The sequence below is a fragment of the Callionymus lyra genome, chromosome 6, assembly GCF_982586985.1.
Source record: "Callionymus lyra chromosome 6, fCalLyr1.hap1.1, whole genome shotgun sequence".
Lineage (NCBI taxonomy): Eukaryota > Metazoa > Chordata > Actinopteri > Syngnathiformes > Callionymidae > Callionymus > Callionymus lyra.
Genome location: NC_141823.1, coordinates 10,313,734 through 10,339,369, shown reverse-complemented (window position 1 = coordinate 10,339,369; position 25,636 = coordinate 10,313,734). Strand labels below are relative to the sequence as shown.

Sequence of the window (25,636 nt, the reverse complement as noted above, 5' to 3'; positions counted from 1 at the left end):
AATTCATTTGCAAATGAAAAAAAAAAAGCCGGGGGCAGCGAAGCCCTGCCCCACAGAGAGACAGGATGCCTTCCCATTGTTGGCGCAGCATGGGAGCGGCAGGGATCGTGGACGCAGCCCCGGCCCTGCTCATCTCAGCCGACTCCACAGCAGATCCTGTTTAATTCAGGGATTATCTTCCTCAATGTTTCTCCGCTCGCAGACATCAGATAACGCAAAGTTGCCATGACAGTAAACCCCGGCGCTCGCCCGCCAAACCATGCAAACACACAAGACTTAACTTTAATAATAACTTTTCATGTGAGACCCGGGGGCGGCTCATCTTGAAGCTCCTTTCAATCACTTTCAATGTCACCTTTTTTTTAAAAATTTAAATCAAACAATAAATATTTGTAAATTAAAATCTCACCTCATCTTTATTTCAGTAAATCAAATTTTTATTCGTCAAAAAAAACACCTTTTTAATATTAAATAAAATTCAACATTTGATGAATCAACTTATTTAGTTTAAGCTACATATTAATAAAAATAAAGTGTGTATTACACTGTTATTATAGGTGTGATTTAATATTTGAAATGATTATTATTTGACTTTGTTTTAAATTCCTTTATAAAGCATTTATAATTAAAAACGAAATGTGTGTTGATTAATAATTGATTCCTAATACGAATTTAAAGAATTAAATTTATATTTAATGTAAAACATATATTTTTAAATAAACGATTTTTGCTAAATAAGGAACATATTTTTAAGTTGTTTCTACTTTATTATAAATGACTTAAAAGAGGTTATTTTGAGTTTCGCATGTGATGACGCAGCACTTTGGCTGAATAAATAAAAAAACTTTAAATCAGACGAGAATCAAATTCACTGTTGTGTACAGCACACAGCACAGATGCTAGCATTAGGCTTAATTCCCAAAATAGCAAAGGATTAACTTGGTTTTTCAATTTAAGATAAAGTCCGGGGCCGAAGTTACACAGAGACGAAGTAAACTTTGAAGAGATTCAAAATGTCAGCCGGACCGAAGGAGTGAAGGAGACAGAATAGAAGACGAGAGGCGTTAGAATCGTTTCCTACATTGTCATCTTTCGCTCACGTAGCTTCAGGGGAAGAAGAAGAAGAAAAAAAAACAGGGGCTTCACGCTCACACCGGCTCCATCCTATCTGGAGTGGTGGTCCACTAAGTCCAGAACAAAACTCTCTCAGATCTGACAAGGCTCAAGGGGAGGGAGTGGAAAAGTCCTCAAAGATCACATCCACAAATGACAAACAAGGGGGACAACACTGCTTAAAAAAAAGGGGGGTTTCTATTCTCCCCACTGGAGGGTCCACGCTGATAAAGCCACAATATTGATAAGGCCTCACGCACACACACACACACACTTTTGGAGGAGGAAAATAAAGGCCTTGCCGGGGCTGCCTGCAGCTCCGATCAGCAGGGTCAATGGCGAGTGGAGCGGGGAACACATTGGACCCTGAACTCTGGACCCCTACTCACACTGAGACCCTGACAAAGGTTAAATCAGCTCTCACTTATACACCTCCTTTTTTATTCCAGGACACACCATTGCTCGCAGACGGGGGGAACAAAACTTCAGGGGCTTGTGTTGACTTTGTCCAGATTTAAAGTAAATAAATTAAATATTATCATCTAACCCCCCACCAAATAAATTTAAAAAAATAAATCACTGCGATGCTTCACAACTGGTTCCCTTTTAAACTAGCGATTAATTTATCAAATAAAACACTGTTCAGATATTTAAATATGCAACAACGTAAATTTAAAATATGTATTTACTTTAGAGATCTTAGAGATCTTATATAATTGACTTTAAATAAACGTTTTCTTTTAGCTTAAATAAAATAAAATAAAAACATTTGATCCACCTTCGTTTATCTATCTTTCTAAGAACAGTCGATAAAAATATCGAAGCAATCAAAAATAAACAGAACTTTATCTATTTTTTGTTTGTTTTTATCACGCGACGATTCGTGTCGTTCTTAGAAACCGAATAAAGTTTTTTTTTTAACCGATTCGAATTAACGAGTGGTTTTTAATTCGTATATAGTCTTTTTTTAAGCGTTTTTATTTACGGATCGTTTGAAAATGTTTTTTTTTATTTCGTATTACGGTTTCACGTACTTTTTTTTGGATAAATAAAGCGCGACACATTAAGCGCTCGTTTAGTTTATCGAAAATTAAATTGACTTAAGAATTAAAATGTAAAGTAAAGTCCTTCAAAATAAAAACAAGTTGTTATTTTTCATCCATTGAATCGGTTCAAGTTTGGAGTCATGGTGTTAGAGGAGAAGACAAGATAAGAGGATATATTCCTGCTTTTAAGTAAGAAATAAAAAGTCTATTTTATCATTTAAATACTTTTAAAAAAAAGTAGGTTTTTAAAAACGGGGAATTGAACTTTAATAGTTGCGTGACGGTGGAACTGAACGACCGTTGAAGAAAAAAAAAGTGCGTACGCTAAATAAAAACTGTGTGCAACTATGAAATAATGTCAAGAGATAATAAAAGTTATTAAAAAAAAAAGAAAGACTTTCAGAAGGAGGTGACTCACCATTGTGCTCCGATAAAGGCTGGAGGAGGAGGAGAGGGTCGGACTGGAAGTGTTGCGGCTTCGCTTGTTTCCTCCGCGACATGCTGGCTGGCACATCGGCAGGCGAAGAATAAAAAAAGAAAAGAAAAAAATGACTCCCCAAAAAACCCTCCTCAAAAAATTACGTAAATCGAGTCCATCCACCGCGCATGTGCCACGTTATGATTATCAATAATGCGCCGCGATTAATCATACAGGGGGTGGGAGGGGGTGAGAGGAGGGGAGGGATGGAGGGGTAGGGGAAGGGGTGAGGGGAAGGGGAAGGGGGGGGGTTCTTTGAAAGGCGATTGGCACCTCGCCAGCCCCCCTCCTATTCAAATGAAGTCTCTTTAATCAATTAGCTCCTGATTTGCTGGGGACTCTTGTCTCTCTCTCTGCTCCCACCCAATGAGTTGATCCGAGAGAGGGGAAGAAAAAAGGCTGGGTTCTCCCCCCTTCACCCAAAGAGAGAGAGAGAGAGAGAAAAAAAGAAAAAAAAAACTCCCTTTTGGATACGGGTTAACCCCTTGTGTTTGGCCGAGAGTCACCCGCTTATCTTGACTTCTTCAAGGGGGTGTTTGTCAAATTCAATCTTTCTTTGGCGACAACTTTTCCGCTGAACTTCATCATCGTCCCGAGAGATCCTGCTTGGATTTTCTCTTTTTTAAAAAAGAAAAAAAAAGAAAGAGAAGTGGGAGCTTCAGTTGCTCAGATCGCACAAATATCAAAAATTATTTAAAAATATATTTAAAAAAAAAAGATGATATTCCGTGCGCGCGGGGGTTGGAAGTGACGCGCGCGCTCTCCCAGAAGTCCACGCTTTTTTTCGATCCGCCGCCGCCGACGTCGCGTCGCTTGGTTATTTGGAGAGAAACGAGGTTAGATACTCACACGTTTTCATCACACACGGCATTCCACGAATAAACAAACTTTGAGGGCCCGTGCAGCGGTGGGACTGATATGAAGACACGCCCACGCCGCCCGCCATTGGCCGGCGAGCTGCTCAGTCACGCTCACCTCCTCCTCCTCCCTCCACCTCCCTCCTCCTCCTCCTCCTCCTCCTCCTCCTCCTCTTCATCACTTCTGTGCTCGTCTCAGCCGAGTTTACATCTCGTGTCAAACCTCATCAGAAACTTTTCAAATCCCCCTTTTTTTTATGATTGATAACCAATTAAACACGTGGTTTTATGACGTCACAAACTCACAGTAATTACACGATAATAATACTAATAACATGTTGGGAATGAACGAGTCCCTCGTGAGTGACTTACATAAAGACACGAGTATTTATTGAAGCTACTTTAATAATTATATTTATTATAATTCGAGGGATTTCAACCTGAGAGCTGGATTTTTAAACACTGGCTGCCGGAGTGCCGTTGAGCAATCCAGCCGGTGGATCTGTTTGACCTGAATCTCCCCCCTCACCGTGGATCGATAACACATGATTAGCAATCCTGACAACGACCAGGTCATTTTTATTCATCGATTAAAACTGTTTTTTTTTCTTCTTCTTTCGATCACTAAATAATATTTTTCTACACACTTTTCGCTCAGGTTGTTAATGCCTTGCTCGTGGACACACGGATCTAAATTATCCAAACGTGTTGCTCATGTTTATATATATATAATTAAATGTATATTTATTTTTTAAATATTGAGATAAGTGAGATATAAATGTATATATTTGTGTTGGGTGTTTTTTACTGAATACATAAACGCGCTCGTTGTGTTTTGCTCAAGGGCACTTTCCGCCCAACAACCCATAAATATATTTAATTTTAAATATTCATCATTTATTTATTTTTGGTTATTATCTATTAAAATGTACAATGACGTCAACACCTTGCGGTGACGCAACAGTTATGATTATGACGACTGTGAATATGATGAGTCATCCACCTTTAAGAGAGGAGGGGTCCTGGGGTCCCTGGGTGTGTGGGTGTGGGGGGGGTAGTTTTAAGAGGGCCAAGAGGTCCCCACGGGAGCCTCATCTCTGCCGCGCCCCAGAGTCGAGTAGATTTATGAGGTGAAAAAGATAAACGGAGCTCTCACTCGGACTGATTTTGAGGGATGAAGATAATAACGTTACTATAGGTGATGCCATTATTTTTCACTGAATATTTAAAGAGCAGCTGCGGGCTGGAGATGGATCTGCTCCTCTCTCTGGTGTCAGCTCTGGGTTCTGAGCCTCCACCCGGATCTTCATTTATTCATGGCGAGGAGGGGAAATCAAACAGGACTTTAACGATCCTTGTCACAACAGGATTGAGTAAAAACGTCATTTTTTTTGTTGCGATTGTGTAAGAAAATGGCGCAAACTTGCGGGTCCAAAAAAAAAAAAAAACGGGCTCTGGTGTGCGGGTGAGAAAAATAACGGGCGCTTAATGGATGAGCTGTTTGGTGTGAGATTGTGGAAAAAAACATATTTATTATATATATTAAAAAAAAACAATTGCCAACTTTAGGATTTAAAATTAAATATTTTAAATTACAGATTCAAACAAACGATTTTTTTTTTTTAGGATAAATATGTTTTTATTTATTTATTTTAACTTTAATATCATGTAACTCCAAAAGTATCTAAAAAAGAATCTAGGTAAAGGTAAAAGGAATCTCCCAATTATTATTATTATTTTTTTAACTGTGTGTGTGACGATTCATTCAACACGTGGTGTGTTTTCACCCCCGACACACACACACACACACACACACACACACACACACACACACACACCCCTAAAACTCTCTCCATCTCCCAATGCTGGAAGAATCACAATGAGCCCAGATCGGGTCTTCATCTAGGTCAGCTGTTAGTGTGTGATAATGGGAGCGAGTGGCAGGGCGAGAAAACAGGCCAGACTTTATTTGGGGTTTTTTTGGGGGGGGGGGAGGGTGAGGGGAGGGGGGTGTTTGACCCCCCCTGATAGTGGAGAAAACTATACCCTAGAAGATTCTGCTGGGGTCGGATCAGGATGTCAAGAGAACACTGCGAAATCGCAAATATTCTTAATTAAAAATGGTAAAAAAAATGTATCTTAACATTCATTTTTATGTATTTTGTGTTCTTATATTTTACTTACTTACTGTACGAGATGCTTCAAAGACGTGTTCGGTGGAATATCAGCTTCCTCCAGTTCCAAGTGAAAGATATTAATAACTCATTTGGAACATACTAGCAAGTCATATACAACAAAATGACATAAAAGATAGATTTTACCGTAAAAAAAAATTGAATTAATAATCAAAAATTGCTCCATATTATCAAACATTATCCTTTTTCTTTTTTTTTTTAATCTCATGAACTTGTTTAAAGTAAGTACATTACAAATTGACATCACAACTCAAAACACATACAGAGCTAAGAATACAATTTCAGTCTAAGTTAAGTTAACTAGGTTGACTTAGCTAATAAACTAGCCTGAAGCTAAACGAATTGACAAGCCATCGTGTTTCATCATCGACATTAGTGTGGATTTTCCAAACACGTACAAATATAAGCAGCAGTGAAGTTAATATATTTTTAAAGATGTTTTTTTGTCATCAACTATAAAACTCAACAACTTTTCAAGCTTTTAAAGCCGTTCATGTTGATTGACAAGTTAGCCGACGTACGTTAGCTGAACCTAATTCAGTAACAAAAATAACTTAAACATTCATTAAAAATTAAATATATATCTTAATTTTTCTGTGTTCTGGGTGGTGTTTTGCAACAGAGAGTGGGTTAAGAATTATATATATAGGAGGCCTGTTTTAAGTTTTTAAATATGTCATATATATGTTTTTAAATGTCCAAATTAATTCTCTTTACCATGTAGTCATTCTAATATCTACATCTAGAACTATGTCAATTTGTTTTTTGGGGACACAGTTGAATATTTTAACTCATGTCTGGAGTTTTTATTTCACACAGCTACGATAAAAACATGTTTATTTCCAGATCAAAATGACACAAACGAGTTGCGTAACACCGAAGATAAACAAGTGATTATCATGTCCTCGACCTGTAAATAAAGCAGAGGCTGCTGACAATTAACCGTATAATCTGTGCTGGTTGTTGGATTATCAAATACAGAAATATCAAGAAAAACATGTCCTTATTTATGTCGTGCTGACGTCTTGAGGGGGGGGGGGTTGGTGTGTGTGTGTGTGTGTGTGTGTGTGGGGGGGGGGATTAAGAGCTTGATTAAAGGGATTGTTGTAATCTGGCCTCATGCTCAAAGAAATGAATAAATAGATTGAAGTCGTCGCTCAAGTCATGTGTGTTGGGAGCAGTGGTTGAAATACCTGCAGCGAGGAGAAGCGCCTCCATTGATTAAGAGATCAAACTCCCCCCTCAACCCACCCTTGTCTCCCCCCCCCCTGAAGACTCTCCCCCCCTGACAGCGTCCTGTAGCATCACCGATATCAATGGAGCGTGTTTGTTTGTACATTATCTCAGCTGCAGTTACAGACACCTCCTTTCAATCCCGCCGTGTTTGAGGGAAAACAAGCAAACAGTCGAGTGTGTCCCAGAGGTGCTGCAGGTCACACACTCCTGTGTGTGTGTGTGTGTGTGTGTGTGTGTGTGTGTGTGAGTCGACACACACTCCACGTTGGAGAGCAGACTGTAACAAACACACCGGAGCTCGCATGTATTTCTAAAAGGATTAACTCTGACATATAATCTGGAGACTTAAACAGGCTTTTTTTTTTTTTTTTTTACGTACACAAATTAATCACCTGACCGGGTTTGACCCTGGCTTCCTCCCAAGAACGGAAGTCTATATGGTCCGCTGGCAGGAAGCGAAGACAAACACGACGACCGAGGAGTTTCCGAGGGTTTTCCCCCCCTCGAGCGCTTAATGGAATTAAAATATCGTCCAGATAAAGACGCCTTTACGCACATCTACAGCAGGTATTTTAATCTGAGCGCTTGATCCCACGGGCTCAGATTAGAATGTGGGTCAAAGGAAAACACAATAAATCATAATAAAAATTCAACATAAAGAGGTAGATTTGATATCACATCCTGTAGTTTAAATATTATTATTATTATTTTTTTTTTTGAATTTATCAGGCAGTTTTGTTGGTCAATAATCGTCAAAACAACTATAATTTCACTGCGTAAGTGAATAAAATATGTATAAAAATGAATTTTCAGATAATAAAACTGGTTAAAAACTTAAGGTTGAGTGAGTGCAATATATTTTCAATCTTTTCTGATAAATTAGGTGAAAACATAACTTAAAAAAACAACAAGAATGTGAAAAACTAAAGAAAAAAAATGTAATTAACAAGAATAAAAAGGAATAAAAAGTGAAGTTTTGATGTGAAATAAACTGATTTAAAATAGTGAATGAATTGTATTTACATTTGTGATAAATATTCTCAATATCAATCATAAAAATACATTTACAAAACATGAAGGGATTATACATTATTGTATTTATTTCAACAGGTAAGAATGACTAATAGAAAAGTAAAAAGAGAAAAATATTAAATCAGGCCTTAAATAAAAGTACTTTAATAAAGTTGAATCAGCCTTTTCACATGGTCTGCATCGATATAATAACAAGGGAAGTATCAACATTAACTTATCACTAAAAAAACTGTTATTTTTGTTTAAAATAAACAAATAATAATAATTAAGTACATAAAGTGTAACAAAATACAGCTAAAAACATGTTTTTTAAAATCAAGATTATTTCCAGATTATATTCCCACCATAAATCCAAAACAAAAAAAAAGATCAAAGTAACATTTTATAGGTGTTTAAATCGGATAATTCGTCGCTGAAAGATGCAACGTGCGTACGATTAAAGACACTTACTTGAGTTGGGTGAGGAAAAAAAACAAAAAAACAATCCTGGATCAGCACCAAGAATCCCATTTAAGCTGCTTGATATTCTTGCAAAAACACATTCTGGCCTCACGTGACGTTGACGGATGATATTTGGGACGAATGCTCGGGATGTTTCCCAGAAAAGGATCCGGCTCACATTGACACACAACAGTGGGACGTGAAGTTGCAGAGGAAGCAAACACCGAAGACATCTTGAAGAAATTACAGACATCACCCGCCACCCCCATCTCCCTCACCCCCCCACGCCCCCCCCCACCTCTATAATAAAGCAGCATGTTTATGTATTTATAAGAATGACACGCCGCTCGTAAACAGGTCGTCTACGCCAGGTAACACGCGACACACACACACACACACACACCATCTTACAGTAAATACAGCCACAGGAATGAAACAAGTGGTTTTCATTTGGGCACAAGATGTTTATCAACCGCCATCAGCCGGCGATGCTGGTGGAGCAGCAGTTAACCGTGTCTCAGGCAGCCTCTTATTGCTATTGATAGTTAACATCAGTGTCCCGGCTGAGAGATGAGGCTCCTGTGAGCTAAAAAAAACCCACAAACTATTGATCTCCAGCTCGTCCCTCGCAGCTTCACACTGCAGGAAGATGCTGCCGGAAGGTTTCAGCTCATGAGGCCTCAACTTTTTTTTTTCCTCCCCGAAGCATGAATGTATATTTTCGCGTGAAGAAGTGGCTCAGCTCAGCCCGACAGACACACCTGTCGATCAAGGAGTCGCACGAGATTGATATCAGATGTGTTTGTGAAACTCGGGGCAGGCTTGAAAATACAGGTCATGTGACGGTTGTTTACAAGGACATCAGGCGAGCTGTGGTTCGGTTTGGAGGGAGGAATGGATCCTTACAACCATGGAGAGATGTTTCATGAAACCTCGTCACCTGTTTCATGAAACCTTATCAGTGTTTTTGTGAAACCTCATAACCTGTTATCAAAGCTCATTATTTGTTTCATGAAACATTATAAGCTGTTTTAATGAAACCTCATCGTCTGTTTCATGAAACCTCATCATTTGTTTCATGAAACCTCATCATTTGTTCCATGAAACCTCATCATTTGTTTCATGAAACCTCATCGTCTGTATTGTGAAACCTCATCATTTTTTTTGTGAAACCTCATCATTTTTTTTGTGAAACCTCATCATTTGTTTCGTGAAACCTCATCATTTGTTTCGTGAAACCTCATCATTTGTTTCATGAAACCTCATCAGCTGTGACATGAAACCTCATCAGTTGTTTCATGAAACCTCATCAGTTGTTTCATGAAACCTCATCCTCTGTTACATAAAACCTTATCAGTGTTTTTGTGAAACCTCATCAGCTGTTTATCAAACCTCATCAGCTGTTTCATGAAACTACCTCAGCTGTTTCATGAAACCTCATCAGTTGTTTCATGAAACCTCATCCGCTGTTTATCAAACCTCATCAGCTGTGACATGAAACCTCATCAGTTGTTTCATGAAACCTCATCCGCTGTTTATCAAACCTCATCAACTGTGACATAAACCTCATCAGTTGTTTCATGAAACCTCATCATTTGTTTCATGAAACTTCATCAGTTGTTTCATTAAATCCTCATCAGTTGTTTCATGAAACCTCATCAGCTTTTTCATGAAACCTCATCAGTTGTTTCATGAAACTTCATCAGTTGTTTCATGAAACCTTATCAGCTGTTTCATGAAACCTCATCAGTTGTTTCATGAAACATTATCAGCTGTTTCATGAATATTAACCAGCTGTTTCCTGGATCCTCATCAGCTTTTTCATGAAACCTCATCCGCTGTTTTATGAAACCTTATAAGCAGTTTCATGAAACCTCATAAGTTGTTTCATGAAACTTCATAAGATTTTTCATGAAAGCTCATTGCCTGTTAAATTAAAACCTTATCAGCGTTTTTGTGAAATCTCATAACCTGTTTATCAAACCTCATTATTTGTTTCATGAAACATTATCAGCTGTTTTACTGAAACCTCATCGTCTGTTTCATGAAATCTCATCATTTGTTTCATGAAACCTCATCATTTGTTTCATGAAACCTCATCAGCTGTGACATGAAACCTCATCAGTTGTTTCATGAAACCTCATCCTCCTGTTACATAAAACCTTATCAGTGTTTTTGTGAAACCTCATCAGCTGTTTATCAAACCTCATCAGCTGTTTCATGAAACTACCTCAGCTGTTTCATGAAACCTCATCAGCTTTTTCATGAAACCTCATCAGTTGTTTCATGAAACTTCATCAGTTGTTTCATGAAACTTCATCAGTTGTTTCATGAAACCTCATCAGCTTTTTCATGAAACCTCATCAGTTGTTTCATGAAACTTCATCAGTTGTTTCATGAAACTTCATCAGTTGTTTCATGAAACTTCATCAGCTCTTTCATGAAACCTTACCAGCTGTTTCATGAAATTACCTCAGCTGTTTCATGAAACCTCATCAGTTGTTTCATGAAACCTCATCAGTTGTTTCATGAAACCTCATCCGCTGTTTATCAAACCTCATCAGCTGTGACATGAAACCTCATCAGTTGTTTCATGAAACCTCATCATTTGTTTCATGAAACCTCATCAGTTGTTTCATGAAACCTCATCAGTTGTTTCATGAAACCTCATCAGTTATTTCATGGAACCTCATTAGCTGTTTCATGAAACTACCTCAGCTTTTTCATGAAACCTCATCAGCTTTTTCATGAAACCTCATCAGTTGTTTCATGAAACTTCATCAGTTGTTTCATTAAACCTTATCAGCTGTTTCATGAAACCTCATTAGTTGTTTCATGAAACATTATCAGCTGTTTCATGAATATTAACCAGCTGTTTCCTGGTTCCTCATCAGCTTTTTCATGAAACCTCATCCGCTGTTTTATGAAACTTCATCAGATTTTTCATGAAAGCTCATTGCCTGTTAAATTAAAACCTTATCAGCGTTTTTGTGAAATCTCATAACCTGTTTATCAAACCTCATTATTTGTTTCATGAAACATTATCAGCTGTTTTAATGAAACCTCATCGTCTGTTTCATGAAATCTCATCATTTGTTTCATGAAACCTCATCATTTGTTTCATGAAACCTCATTGTCTGTATCGTGAAACCTCATCATTTTTTTCGTGAAACCTCATCATTTGTTTCGTGAAACCTCATCATTAGTTTCGTGAAACCTCATCATTTGTTTCATGAAACCTCATCAGCTGTGACATGAAACCTCATCAGTTGTTTCATGAAACCTCATCCTCTGTTACATAAAACCTTATCAGTGTTTTTGTGAAACCTCATCAGCTGTTTATCAAACCTCATCAGCTGTTTCATGAAACTACCTCAGCTGTTTCATGAAACCTCATCAGCTTTTTCATGAAACCTCATCAGTTGTTTCATGAAATTCATCAGTTGTTTCATGAAACCTTATCAGCTGTTTCATGAAACCTCATCAGTTGTTTCATGAAACATTATCAGCTGTTTCATGAATATTAACCAGCTGTTTCCTGGATCCTCATCAGCTTTTTCATGAAACCTCATCCGCTGTTTTATGAAACCTTATAAGCAGTTTCAAGTTGTTTCATGAAACTTCATCAGATGTTTCACGAAAGCTCATTGCCCGTTAAATTAAAACCTTATCAGCGTTTTTGTGAAATCTCATAACCTGTTTATCAAACCTCATCAGTTGTTTCATGAAACCTCATCAGTTGTTTCATGAAACATTATCAGCTGCTTCATGAAACATTATCAATAGTGTCAGTGAGATAAAGGTGTAAAAGTCTTTTGTAAGTTGATTTAAAAAAATATGTTACGCTCTGTTTTCCTAAATTAAGAATGCAACAAAGACGATTAGATCAACCATTGTTGAGATTCATCACAGCTGCCAGTCAACTTTATCACTTCCGCCAAGGAGATATCTTCTTTCTATTGGCTTGATATTCCTAACTACAATATATAATGTAGTTCTACAGATGAGGATGGTCTCCTGACCATGGGGACCAAACCGGAGTTCCACGAGATCACACGACTCATCAAACCTCAGAGTTTTCTTGAACCGTGATTCCTCCGTAATCCCAGTTCAAGAAAGCGCAGCTGAACCCGAGCTGGTGAACCTTAATTGCCCTTTTAAACCCGGCGTCGACGCTCGCGACTGCACGGAGGTTCTGGCGGTTGGAAATCTGTCGGAAAGAAAAGTGTTGCCGACTCGATGTGAGGTCCTGGCATGTGTTCTCATGCGTCGGGGCTCCTGGTGACCACACGTGAGCGAGAACCTAAAATGTATGTTTGTGTGTCTTCGTGCCGCCGTGTCACTTCACCGCACGATAAACCCTGATATCAGCGAACGCCGTTCAGATCCTCCAACAAACACATTTGGAAGGAGGAACAGGATGTTGTTTGTCCACACTGGGGTGGCGGGGGAACCTGAGTGTGTGTGTGTGTGTGTGTGTGTGTGTGTGTGCTTGTCATTCTCTATTTAGCCCACTTCCAGGAGTCTAGTCGGATAAGAGCGCTCAGACACGGTGGGTCCCTGATGACTGGCGAAAAGACCACCTGAGGGAAGTGGTTGAAGTTACAGAGCTGCCTCCGACTGACCCGACGTCCCTTCTGATCCCTCGAGTCGCTAGCTTTCGTCACCGCAGCAACTTCTTTTGATTCATGGGGGAAGTCATGAAACATTTTGTTCTCCTCTGTTACTCAACTTTTTCGACATTTTTAACGGTAAGAAAAAAGGTTGATCTAAGAAGAGAAGAACCAGTGAGACATTTTTCTTCTACTGTTTTTTTTTAATCTTTGGACTGGGCCCCCCCCCCCCAAGGGACATGTTTTAGATCAGGGGTCTCAAACCCACCATGGATCGAGATGGTGCAGGTTTTTGTCAAGAACATGTGAGTTAACAAATCAGTGGTGTGTCCGAAATTGCGCATTTCTGCACTTTCAGTACACTTTCAGTACACTTTCAGTACACTTTCAGAACACTTTCAGTACACTTTCAGTACACTTTCAGAACACTTTCAGTACACTTTCAGTACACTTTCAGAACACTTTCAGTACACTTTCAGTACACTTTCAGTACACTTTCAGTACACTTTCAGAACACTTTCAGTACACTTTCAGTACACTTTCAGTACACTTTCAGAACACTTTCAGTACACTTTCAGAACACTTTCAGTACACTTTCAGTACACTTTCAGAACACTTTCAGTACACTTAAGTACACTTTCAGTACACTTTCAGAACACTTTCAGTACACTTTCAGTACACTTTCAGTACACTTTCAGTACACTTAATATTTTTAGTACACAAGTGAGTCTGTATTGAGCAATGTGCGAAAATGTAATGCACAATGAGCACCCAAATGGCAAAAAAAAAAAAGAGTGTGGATCGATGGACACTTTCAACCTTCAACGGCCGCCATCTTGGTGACTTAGTTGATGCTAAACAGAAGCTACGTCACTGACGACGTGTATTCGGAGCAGATACCGGCGTAAATGTCACACAAATGAATGAAAACACACATTTTAGTTGTTTTAAAATGTAACTTATCAAAGTTATTTTTAGGATTTTTGTTTTCATTTTTTTCCTTCATTTTATTGTTTTGTTCCTTGTATCAATGTATCATTTATATCAGTTTTTTTTAAAGACCATACTTGCATCACCTGTTAAATGTCGACATATTTTTCTTCTAGGATGGTTTCTCTGTCACAAAATGGTCTCATAGAGTTTGTGTTTTTTATTTCCGTGTATATTCTCTGCGAAAACAAGCTTCTTGACGTGTCAAGAGTCACAGTCTAATAGTAGAAAATAGTTTTTGTTTTTGTTATTTAACAGTTATAGACGATACTATAGAAATTATATTAAACATTTTTTCTTTATTCTGTACGTCTTGGTAACAAATGCCTAAAGTACTACTGATATATTTCCATGTTTTTCTATGAATATTTAGGGATGTATATTTAAATATAATGTAAATACAATTTGTTTATATAAGAACATGGTCTTTATGTTATATTATATCAACATTTAATATTTTCTACTATGTTCTAGTTTAACTTTATCGTTTTGATTTATGTTTTTCTATCGTATTAAGACCATTTTTAAATGTTCCTTCTTTCTTTTAGCTTTAATTTAACTACCAACTCCTCTTATAAGGTCTATTAAAAACATAATTATTACTAACAAAAAAACACAAATATAATGTAGCAGTTGTATGTTAGAAGTGAGTTCCTGTTCCACTCTGTCGTGCTATTGTTTTTTTGATTGATGTTTTTAATCTACACAGACATAATTATACAGTAATAAAGTTGTATCAACAGATGTCTAATGACTTTTGTTTCATCGTCAACGCCCTGAGGGTTTGCGTGAATGTTGATTTTAGAGCGAGTTTTTTTGTTTTAATCATTTGCAATCATTATAATCAACTTTTTACATACAACGGAAAAAAAAAAGGATCATTAATCCCCCCTGACAGTGGTTTTTTAAGCAAATTTTTAAGCCTCTCAGGCGTTTGCTTGATCAACTTCATGGAAATGTTTTTACTTATGTATCTGAAACACCTTCTTTTGTATTCACTGATTTGAATGCAAGGCAAACATCCCATCTTTGATATCAGGTCTGGCGAGTTGTTGCTGATAATGATACAAAGAAGTTTTTTTTTATTTTTTATTACTTCCTTCCCCATTCATCCGCCCTCCCTTCTTCTCCAGAGTGGTCCGGCTCGGGCAGCGAAAGAACCAAATTCTTCTTATGTTCTCCTTTCGACCAGGTGGTCGCTCTCCCTTCGCTCTTTAATATTCTTTAACATTCTGGGCTCTCACAGGACGGCCATTCTCCCACCTCCACCGTTAACAGGCATGTGTGGCCCCCGCGAGTGTAAACACCAGAGATGGGTGGGACACCCCCCGACAAACATCTCCACGGAGGTGCCACCGTGCCCCGTGTCACTCACTCGCTACCTGGCACTGGAGCTAAACTGTTCGCACCGGCGTGCGAAGCGCCGGCGCCTTCCGAGCGTCGATCTACGTTTTTTTTTTACGATGCTGCGAGATGATACTTTTGGGAGCGTCTCGGGAGGGAGACCGTGGTTGTGGTTCTTCGGGACACAAACATGTACTCAAGTTAATTAAGATTTTCCTAAATTGACCCCAAGAGTTATGAGTCACGGGAGTCGGACCGAAAAGCCGCCGGTTTCCGCCGCCGTGGTTTTCTGAACCGCGACCACGCACTTGAAAAATAAGTGGCTCTTTACTCAGACTGTATTTATGCAGACCATAAAAGTATGATTATGTAGACAAGCCGCTAATAGCTTTTTTTACTAACAAATGTATTATTAATTCACATTTCACAATTATGACAAACATTTCTTCTTTCGTTTTTATCTTTACTTTTTGTGAGGATTTATTCCCTCTCAAAATTGAAGTTTATTCAATAAATGTTTTGAAAATACATGTTTTTTTGTCACAAGTGTATTTTGATAATAAATGTCATGACATAATGACTATATTTTTCATTTTTTTTAAGTTTTTTATTTTTCTTCTTTTCATTAGCCTGACGGCCCCTTAAAACAGTCACGAAATTGAATGCGACCCCTGAGGAATTTGAATTTCCCTGTTCTTGATAATACCTGTTCCTTAAGAAGTCAAATGTCATCTCAAGCAAGCTGCCTTTTAAAATCTTTTTTTTTTTTAATAAGTCTGCATTTTTCAACATAAGTAAATGTTTAGTATTTTTGTTTCCTGATGAGATTTTTTCCCCATATAATTTGGTGATTTTAACTTAATTTAACAAAAAATGTATTCTATTAACTTCAAGTGATTAATAAAAAATAAAAAATCAAATGTGTAAATAATACAGAAACATTTATTTGTAAAAGTGAAGTAACTACACAACAAATTGATCATTTTTGCTATAAAAAAAACTCCTTTCTTGAAAAATAATCGTGTATCATTGGTGAAATAAATTGTAATCTCTTTCTTTGCCATGTTTCTGCTTAGATTCATATCATTCCCTCCAACATTACAAAATCATAGGTTTATTGATGATTGTGTGTCAGTGTGAGTGTCTCCAAGTAGCTGGGATTGGCAACAAAATTTGACACTATTATATAAAAACAAGTGTAATAATATGAAAAACTATCAACTACATTGAAGTATGAACCGAAGATGTCACAATCCAAAGTCTCATTCAGAACTCTGCAGCGAGAATTCTGACCCTGCTCTAGTAGAAGAACTCACATTTCGCCGATCCTTAAAACTCTTCACTGGCTGCCAGTTTCTTTCAGAATCAACTTTAAAATTCTGGTTCTTACTTTCAGATCTATTCATGGTCAGGCTCCTCCTTACATCAGTGATCTGATCCAGACTTACACCCCAGCTCGGGCTCTGAGGTCTGTGGATCAGAATCTACTGATGGTTCCTGAACAAGCTTCTGGACCAGAGGAGAGAAATCCTTCCAGACTGTTGCTCCTAAGCTTTGATACAATCTCTGTGTTTGATGATCTACTGACTCCTTCAAGAAACATCTTAAGACACTTTTATTTGTTCAGGCTTTTCCTTGATTTTCTAAAACTCCTGTTGTGTTATCAGTTTTATCTTGACCTTTAAAGTATATACTTTATTGAATTTTGTTTTGATTGTTTAAGCGCTTTGTGACCCTGGTCTAGAAAAGCGCTATATAAATAAAAATTACTTACTTACTTACTTACTAATTGCACCAAAATAAAAGAGATTTCCATGAGAAATACAAGTTTAATTACATCAGTTTGGAGTAATAAACGGACATAAAAGGAAGATTCTCAGATATGTTTGCGGATTTTAATCGTAGACATTAAAATTCAAGTCTTTATACTACGACGTAAATTTCCGTTTAACATCGTAACACTTTGTCTTGGCTCATGATCTGAACCGTCTCGATGGAACTGGACGTCCACGAGGCTCAACCGTGTCGACGTCACCCCGACAATCATCGACGTGTCGTTCCTCTGATCGGGTGTTTCAACCGACACATCCGATTGGTCGTCATCTCTTATAAAATAATTCTCACTGTAGAACGAAGAGCGAAACTAAACCCCCGGATCTCAGCAAACATGGAACGAGGGCGGCACGAGCTCCGGCGATGTTAACAACACTCGGCTATTATCGCAGGTGAGATCGCTCGCCGGCACGCATTTACATCTGAATTACCCGCCTGATCGATGGCGCCGCTCCACGACTTGATTTTTGACACCCGGGAAACCTGGTGCAACAAAACAGTGGAGAGTCTCGTGACACGCCGGCGAGATGTTTATGATAATTGCTCACTCTCCTCCCAGAGATGACAAAGCAAATTGGCGAGACAGGGCCGGGCGACAGAAAGCGGATGGCGTTGCGGGACTTGAGCGGCCCCGATTTAAATGGCAAGTGATTGAACAACAAACTCGCATTAAGAGCGTATTGATGAGTTCAGTGTTTCATTCGGGATCGATAGTGGGAGGAGAGGGAGGGCGAGGCACTGCGGAGAGGAAGGGAAAGTATCGAGCGGCTTCACCGGAGAGACCAGGAGGACTTGTTTACTCGACGCGGTTTAAAAAAGCCGCAACATTGGGTCGTGAAATTTTTTGAATCGCATCACGACAAACGTATTCGCTTGTGTTGGGTTTAACTCTGGTCGCTCCGATTGCCTCCCGCAGTTCAAATGCACACCAAGGTTAATGATGATAGTCCATTAATAGCTAGGATTGGCTAAAACACTAATGTATGAAAATACTTCCATTTTCTACCGACAATTTCCTTATTGGGGGGATGGGATGCTATACCAGCTACTTAGGGGAAGAGGCAGGGGACACCCAGAACAGGTTGCAACAGAGATACACAACCATTCATTCGGACAATTTAAAGCAGGCAAAGTGGGGGCCATTTGCGGCCATTAAACACATTTAACAGCCCTCCATCGCCTTTATAATCATTTTATTTGTAAATATAAAACTTTTAATTATTGTATCACATCCTTCTTTGATGTTGTGTTGCAATTCCTAAATGTAAAGATGAATTTGGTGCATTTTCCTTTGATGTTAGCTCATAGCATGTTGTTTCAACTCTTAAATATGAGGATCATCTTGGTGCATCTTATTCGCCTTTGATGTTAGCTTATAGCATGTTGTGTTGCCACTCTTGCATGTAAAAAACAATTTGGTGCATCTTATTTTCCTTTGATGTTAGCTTATAGCATGTTGTGTTGCAACTCTTAAATGTAAAGATCAACCTGGTGCATCTTATTTTCCTTTGACGTTAGCTTATAGCATGTTGTGTTGCAACTCTTACATGTAAAAAACAATTTGGTGCATCTTATTTTCCATTGATGTTAGCTTATAGCATGTTGTGTTGCAACTCTTCAATGTAAAGATCATCTTGTTGCATCTTATTTACCTTTGACGTTAGCTTATAGCATGTTGTGTTACAACCCTTAAACGTGAGTATTATCTTGGTGCATCTTATTTGCCTATGATGTTAGCTTATAGCATGTTGTGTTGCAACTCTTAAATGTAAAGATCATCTTGTTGCATCTTATTTACCTTTGACGTTAGCTTATAGCATGTTGTGTTGCAGCTCTTAAATGTGAGTATTATCTTGGTGCATCTTATTTGCCTATGATGTTAGCTTATAGCATGTTGTGTTGCAACTCTTAAATGTAAAGATCATCTTGTTGCATCTTATTTACCTTTGACGTTAGCTTATAGCATGTTGTGTTGCAACCCTTAAACGTGAGTATTATCTTGGTGCATCTTATTTGCCTTTGACGTTAGCTTATAGCATGTTGTGTTGCAACCCTTAAACGTGAGTATTATCTTGGTGCATCTTATTTGCCTTTGATGTTAGCTTATAGCATGTCTTTTGTAGGATGCTCTCCCGACATCGTAGCTTCAGTTTCTCACATTAAAAACATGGGCGCTCTCTCTAAAACTCAACCGTGTCATCGCTCTCCTCCGACTGCGTGACGGACGATGCGAACAACGAAACATTTCATCTTCACTCGTCACCGCGAGCCGCCGCGCGACAGAGACGAAGCAGGCGGCGTCTGATGAATCACCGCGAGCGCCATCCATCGTGACGGGCCGCTCAGAAAAATACAAATGAACAATTAGCCAACGTAGCTTTAATTAACACCGGCGTACAATGAAACGAGCGTGTAATGTGGCGCCGGGAACATGTTTTAATAATCGTCGCGGCTCCGGGGCTAACGCTCAAGTAGTTTGTCGAATATTCAAGTGTTAATTAGGGTTAATTGAATAATTTCCCTGACGGATCATGAATGTCAAAGCTACGAGCTCCGATAACGACGAGATGCTTTGGCTCGCGTCCAAAAGCTCATTGAAAATTTTAATTTTTCATTGAGCTTTTGTGGCGGCAGTTTAAAAAAAAACAAACCCTGTCGGCTCACGGAATCTACTAACTAGATTTTGACACCGTGTGAGTTCTAAACACGAAAATAATTTGCAACACACACACATACACACACACACACACATACACACACACACACACACACCATGAATAATTCAATGTCAACAAATTGGATCAGGTTAACTCGATTTGGGAGACGCGCTCGAAATAATTAGAGGGCTAAAAATATTTGGCTATTGTGTTAAAAAGTTAGCTTAATACACTGTGGAACCGTCGTTTCGAAAACACTTTCCTATCGTGTCAATGTTTTCTTGATACGGAGAAGAAACCATCTATATCTATGGATTATTCAATTTCTAAACATATGTTTCGTTCACATTTCTAAACATACCACGGTTTATCTGTCATCAACAAGAAAAAAAAGCAAAGCTTGATGTAATAAAAATAAAAATAAAGGATCTGTCTCACCTGCAGTTAGTACAAAACTTTGCAGTGAGAATTCTGAGCCGCTCTAGTAGAAGAACTCACATTTCTCCGATCCTTAAAACTCTTCACTGGCTGCCAGTTTCTTTCCAGATCCAGTTTAAAATTCTGGTTCTTACTTTCCTGTCTATTCATGGTCAGACCTTCCATCAGTGATCTGATCCAGACTTACACCCCAGCTCGGGCTCTGAGGTCTGTGGATCAGAATCTACTGATGGTTCCTCGCACAAGGTTCATGACCAGAGGAGAGAAATCCTTCCAGGCTTTTGCTCTTAAGCTTTGGAACGATCTTCCTCTGTGTTTGATGATCTACTGACTCCTTCAAGAAACATCTTAAGACATTCTTATTTGTGCAGGGTTTTCCTTGATTTTCCTTGACTCCCCTGTTTGTCTTATTTGTCTTGATCTTTTAAGTATATATTTTAACTGTGTATTGTTTGTGTTTGTCAAAGAGCTTTGCGACCTTGGTCTAGAAAGGTGCTTTACAAATAAACAATTACTTACTTAGTTACTTACTTGCTTTGAGGTTAGCATATAGCATATAGCATGTTGTGTTGCAACTCTTAAATGAAAAAGATCAATGGATTAGACCAACAGCCGTGGAAGATGTTGGTGCTAAAACATCTCATGGTCATGTAGAATTCAAAAACATGAGGCAGCATACAAGTATGGCTTTACAGCGAAACATAAAACTAGCCATAACTACACAAAATGCTTGAAAACGTGAATACAAGCAAGAATATAACTCAAAATGTTGACTTTTCTTTACATATATTTTAAAGCATTTGCTGTGTTTTGCATAAGCTATAGGCTAATGGGGGCCTTGGCATGGTGAAGTTTGGGAACCCCCCCGCCTGGCAGCACATATTTGGCGCCTTTTCAAAATAATCTTTAAAAAAAAAAGGTAAATTAAACGTTTAAATTGCAACAAACCCAGAAGAAAATGAGCTTCCTCGTGGACGGAACAGTTCAATTACCGCTTGTTTTTGTACACAATAGAAAAACACGGCGCCATCATCTGGGCCGTTGGCAGCATATATCTCGCTAACAAATGATGATGTGAACATGTGGCCTCATATGGCCATCAATCAGAGCCGCCGCCATAAATTAATAGAGTTCACCGCTGACGGCAGGAGCACAGCAGCCATACATAAATAAAAAAAAGTGGATCTGAAATAAAAGCATTTTATCGTCAATAAAAAAAAAGAAAAAAGTTCTGATTAGTCGCAATATTTCCCGCTTCTTATCAGCGCGAAGAGAATTGAGCGAGTGATGGATGAGGGCGACGACACTGAGAGAAAAGGATGAGAGGAAGAGACAAGAGAAAAAACAGTGATGGAGGGGGCGGGGGTGGGGGGGGGGGTCTAATGGTAGGGGAAGGTTGTGAGCAATTTCTCTTTGTTATCAAGTGAAATGACTCCGCAAATATGACAATAAATCACAGGCCAGATCAATCCGAGAGGAGACGACTGTGAGCGGCTGATAATGCATCAATCAATATTTAATGTTGGGACTTTAATTAATCCACCGGCTCGGAGCGTTCTTTAAGTGACAAAAGGGGGGTCTGTAGGGGGGCGTCAGGGGGGCTGGGAGGGGGGCTGCTTTTGCATTCAACCGCTCTTATATCAAACCGTTATTTGAGTCATATCTGCATCATCTGTTTATCTATTTCCTGTCCCCCCCCTCCCCCCTCGATCATATATCATTAGAAATTAGTCACGTTTGGACACTTTAGCTTATGCAGATTTTGTGTTGATTTTTCAAAAATGGAAAAAAAAAAAACGATGAAATTCATCGTTCAAGTCACTGGAACAATATTTGTTGAGGACACTTCTCTCGGGCTGTTTTTCCACGGAAAATTGGATTAAATACACAAAAGAGGACGAGGGCGGTGCTGGAGAAATGTTTTCAATGTGGAAGAAAAAAAAAGGAAAATAAAAAACCTTTCTTTCATGTCTTTGTTTGAAGAACACTATTTAAAATAAGCAAATCAATCTTTGTCTTCGTTGGAATACATTTTCATTTATTTGCTTGAACTTGTGACTCATTAAATAAAACTTGAAATGAGATGGAAAAACTAATAAAAAGCAATTCATTACTTTAAACTAGACATATTTACTTATGTAAAAAGAAGTTCAAATTTCATTGAAATCTGAAGTAGGATTATTCTTGTATGTTGACGACAGAGAGGAGGCTCCAAAGAACCACCTGGGGGCCCTTTGTGGCTGTTGCTTGCATTTAATGTGGTCCCAAAACTAGTCAAAACTCCTCAAAAACGTTGCTTTTCGACATGTAAGGGTGTGTAGTGGCGAGAATCTGGCGCTCCATAACAAGACACAGGGGCAAAGATACGATATATATATATATAGTGATACTGTAGTAACAAGGATATATGTGTAGTATTGTCCAGTACTTGACTCTGGTGTTACAGAATTTACAGACCACATGACTCTTGACAAAGTCGTAACTGCTTTCATTTGATTTAAAACCAAGATGTGTCCAAACATCAGCTTTAAAAGCTGCTGGATTCGACTGTATCCTCTCGTCCTCAGTCATCAAAAGTATCTCATTGTTCCTTAAACTGCGGGGTAAGTAATGGCTTCTGCCATCTAGCGGCTGGAATTTTATTTGCAACACAAAAATGAATAAACGCCCGCCATTTTAATTGTAATTAAAAAACATTTTTTTAACTGTATAATAACTGTATTCAATTATAAACCATTTAATAATAATGATTAAAATAAAAATAATAAAGTACTATTTTTGAAAATTTAGGTTTACTCCGGTTTCCTCCCACAGTCCAAAAACATACAGAGGTTGATTGAGAACTTGGGAAATTGTCCATAGGTATGAGTGTGTGTGTGAATGGTTGTCTGTCTTTGTGTGTCCTGCGACGGACTGGCGTCCTGTCCAGGGTGTCCCCTGCCTCTCGCCCTATGATACTGGGATAGGCTCCAGTCTCCCAGCAAGGGATAAAGCGCTAGAAAATGGATGAATGAATGAATCCTAATACTGTATCATGAAATCTAATATCGCAATACAGTATTAGTTTAGGTTACAGTACAGTTTATGGATATTTTCTTTGATTTCAACCTGGCCGGGGAACACCTCGGGTTCAGAGGTTTGTAGCTTTTTCGAGGAAAAGCAGGGCCTTCCTGCTGACGCTGCTGCTCCCACGACCTGACCCCGGATAAGCAGAAAAAGACGAATAGAAGTTCTCAAATTTTGTGGTGAACAACCATCGATATCATCGTCCTTCTAATGTCTTTTCTTTTCTCATTCTGTCGCTGAGAATCGTACGTTCGTTTCCTCAACGTTGTCCTCAAACGCCTCTCACGACTCAAACTTACTTTCTCTCAGATTGTGGGAAATTCAACTCTTGGAGTCTGTGAGAAACGCACCTTTGCTGCACCTCTCTCTGCTGCGATACCCGAGCGCCGCCGACACCGGAATCCGTGGCTTTATCGAGCCGAGATCCCGGCGCGAGCGTCGTAGCTCGTGTTAGCCGCCGCCGCCGCCGCCGCCATGATCCCGCACCCTGTGATCAAAGCGACGCGTCCCACCGGCGCTCATTACAGAATTGACTCGGCCAAGAAAAAACCCAGAGATGACTTTTGACATTTGAGATACCGGCTGGAAGATTGAGCCGAGTAATTGACGGAGAGGGAGGTCCGCGAGTCCAGTGCTGTGTCTCAAATCGCATACTACTCTTAGTATACTAGAAGTTAGTATGCATCAGTTTAGTGTACATACTAACTAGTACGCAAATCCTCCACAGATAGTATGTTTCAAATCAAACACTGCTGCTACACACTAACCGGAAATGACACGACAGCTTCTTCTTCTACTACTATTTAACGATGTTTCAACCAGCTGTTTGAACGCTATGCCTCCTGCTGGCAGCATGTTTGGCAAGTTTGGAAAAAGAAAAAGAAAAAATATGAGATTCGAAATATTCGCAAGATATTTAAGCTGGTATCAGCAGCGAAGACGTGTTTATCCTGGTACTGCTGCTGAAAATACACCTGTAAGTATATGTATATATATATACTGTATATATGACGTAACTTCTGTTTAAAACGTCACTAAGATGGCGGCTGTTTAGTGTGGTTAGTGTCCATCGAACCATACTCAGTTTTGTGGGCGTGTTAGTACGCCAATTTAGTGTGCATGGCGCACTAAATTACGCATACTAAGAATTGAGACGCACTAAAAATACTAACTTTGAGTACGCTAGTATGCGATTTGAGACACAGCACTGGTTTCAGTTTGATTGTGAGGATCTTAATGATCTGGAAATATCATAAAATTAACTTGTTTTTTGTGTCGTTTGATTCTCTTTCTCTTCGAGCGTCTTATGTTTTCGAGGATTGCCAAAGTCAACAGCTTGAACAGGTATATGCAAAGGTGGTTGCTTTTAAACTGTGCAAATATTTGAAGCGCTATTCATTAAGATGTCACTCATGTTTCCTCTTTTTTTTTTAAAAACAAAAAAACAAATCCATCCATGAAGTTTTTTCTCCCTCTCGCTCTTCTCCCTCGGCTCATGAGCCCCACAGCAATAACTGACTTTTATGACGGTTGTTAAGTCACTTCCTGCAGCAATAACCTCCAATAATGAAGTAATATGAGATTATGATACTTCCTCTGTTATCAACGTGTCCTCGCTCACGATGAGGAACACACATGCAGAGTTGGTGACTCATATTGGGGCACTTTAGTCCATGATAATGTCTCTTAGTCTAATTATTTTGATATATTTCAACACATATTCAATCTATACTTTACTATACTCTACTCAATAAACCTCTTTCCCCTAGTAGATAAATAGATAGATTTTTTCCCCCGTCTTTCTTTTTGTTTGACGGTCCCTTACAACGTTCACAGACTTGAATGTGGCCCTTGATGTATTTTAATCGCCCACCCCTGCCCTAGTAGTGTATTTGTTGTTCCCAAAAAAACTGCTTCATACAGATTGTTTTGACAATAAAAAGTAAAGTAATACTTCAGGAACATCTTGAATTTTATTTCTGTTCAGTCAGATGTGGGCAAGGAAAAGGGTTCTACCGTTCACTTGTATGGCCTCTCACCGCTGCGCATTTGAAACGAATAAAAAAAAAACATTATTCTACAAACCTCTACAATTAACGTACATTTAAAAAAAAAAAAAAACATTTCTACATGTCATTAAACACAGTTAAAACACGATTCTTGATTGTTTTTATTCATGAAAAATGAGCTCCTTGGTGGATGTATGCACCAACTCAGTGCTTATTTTATTAGATTAGATTAGATTAGATTAGATGGACTTTATTAATCCCTCTGAGGCCTCCTTCGGGGAAATTGGG

At 38.7% G+C, this 25,636-nt stretch overlaps 1 protein-coding gene across 2 annotated transcripts in view; it reads right to left on the bottom strand.

The window, feature by feature from the left end:
* Positions 1–25,636, bottom strand: part of sall1a (spalt-like transcription factor 1a) — a 369,520-nt gene that overhangs the window by 7,231 nt on the left and 336,653 nt on the right. Inside the window, exon 1 of one of the 2 annotated variants that reach the window (XM_087793530.1) lies at positions 2,578–3,527. The exons of the other annotated variant lie outside the window; for it this stretch is intronic. Within the exon in view, the coding sequence (XP_087649656.1) occupies positions 2,578–2,659 (82 nt within the window). The 5' untranslated portion in view covers positions 2,660–3,527. Of the gene's footprint in view, positions 1–2,577; positions 3,528–25,636 lie in introns of those variants that run through there. 2 annotated transcript variants of the gene reach the window in all.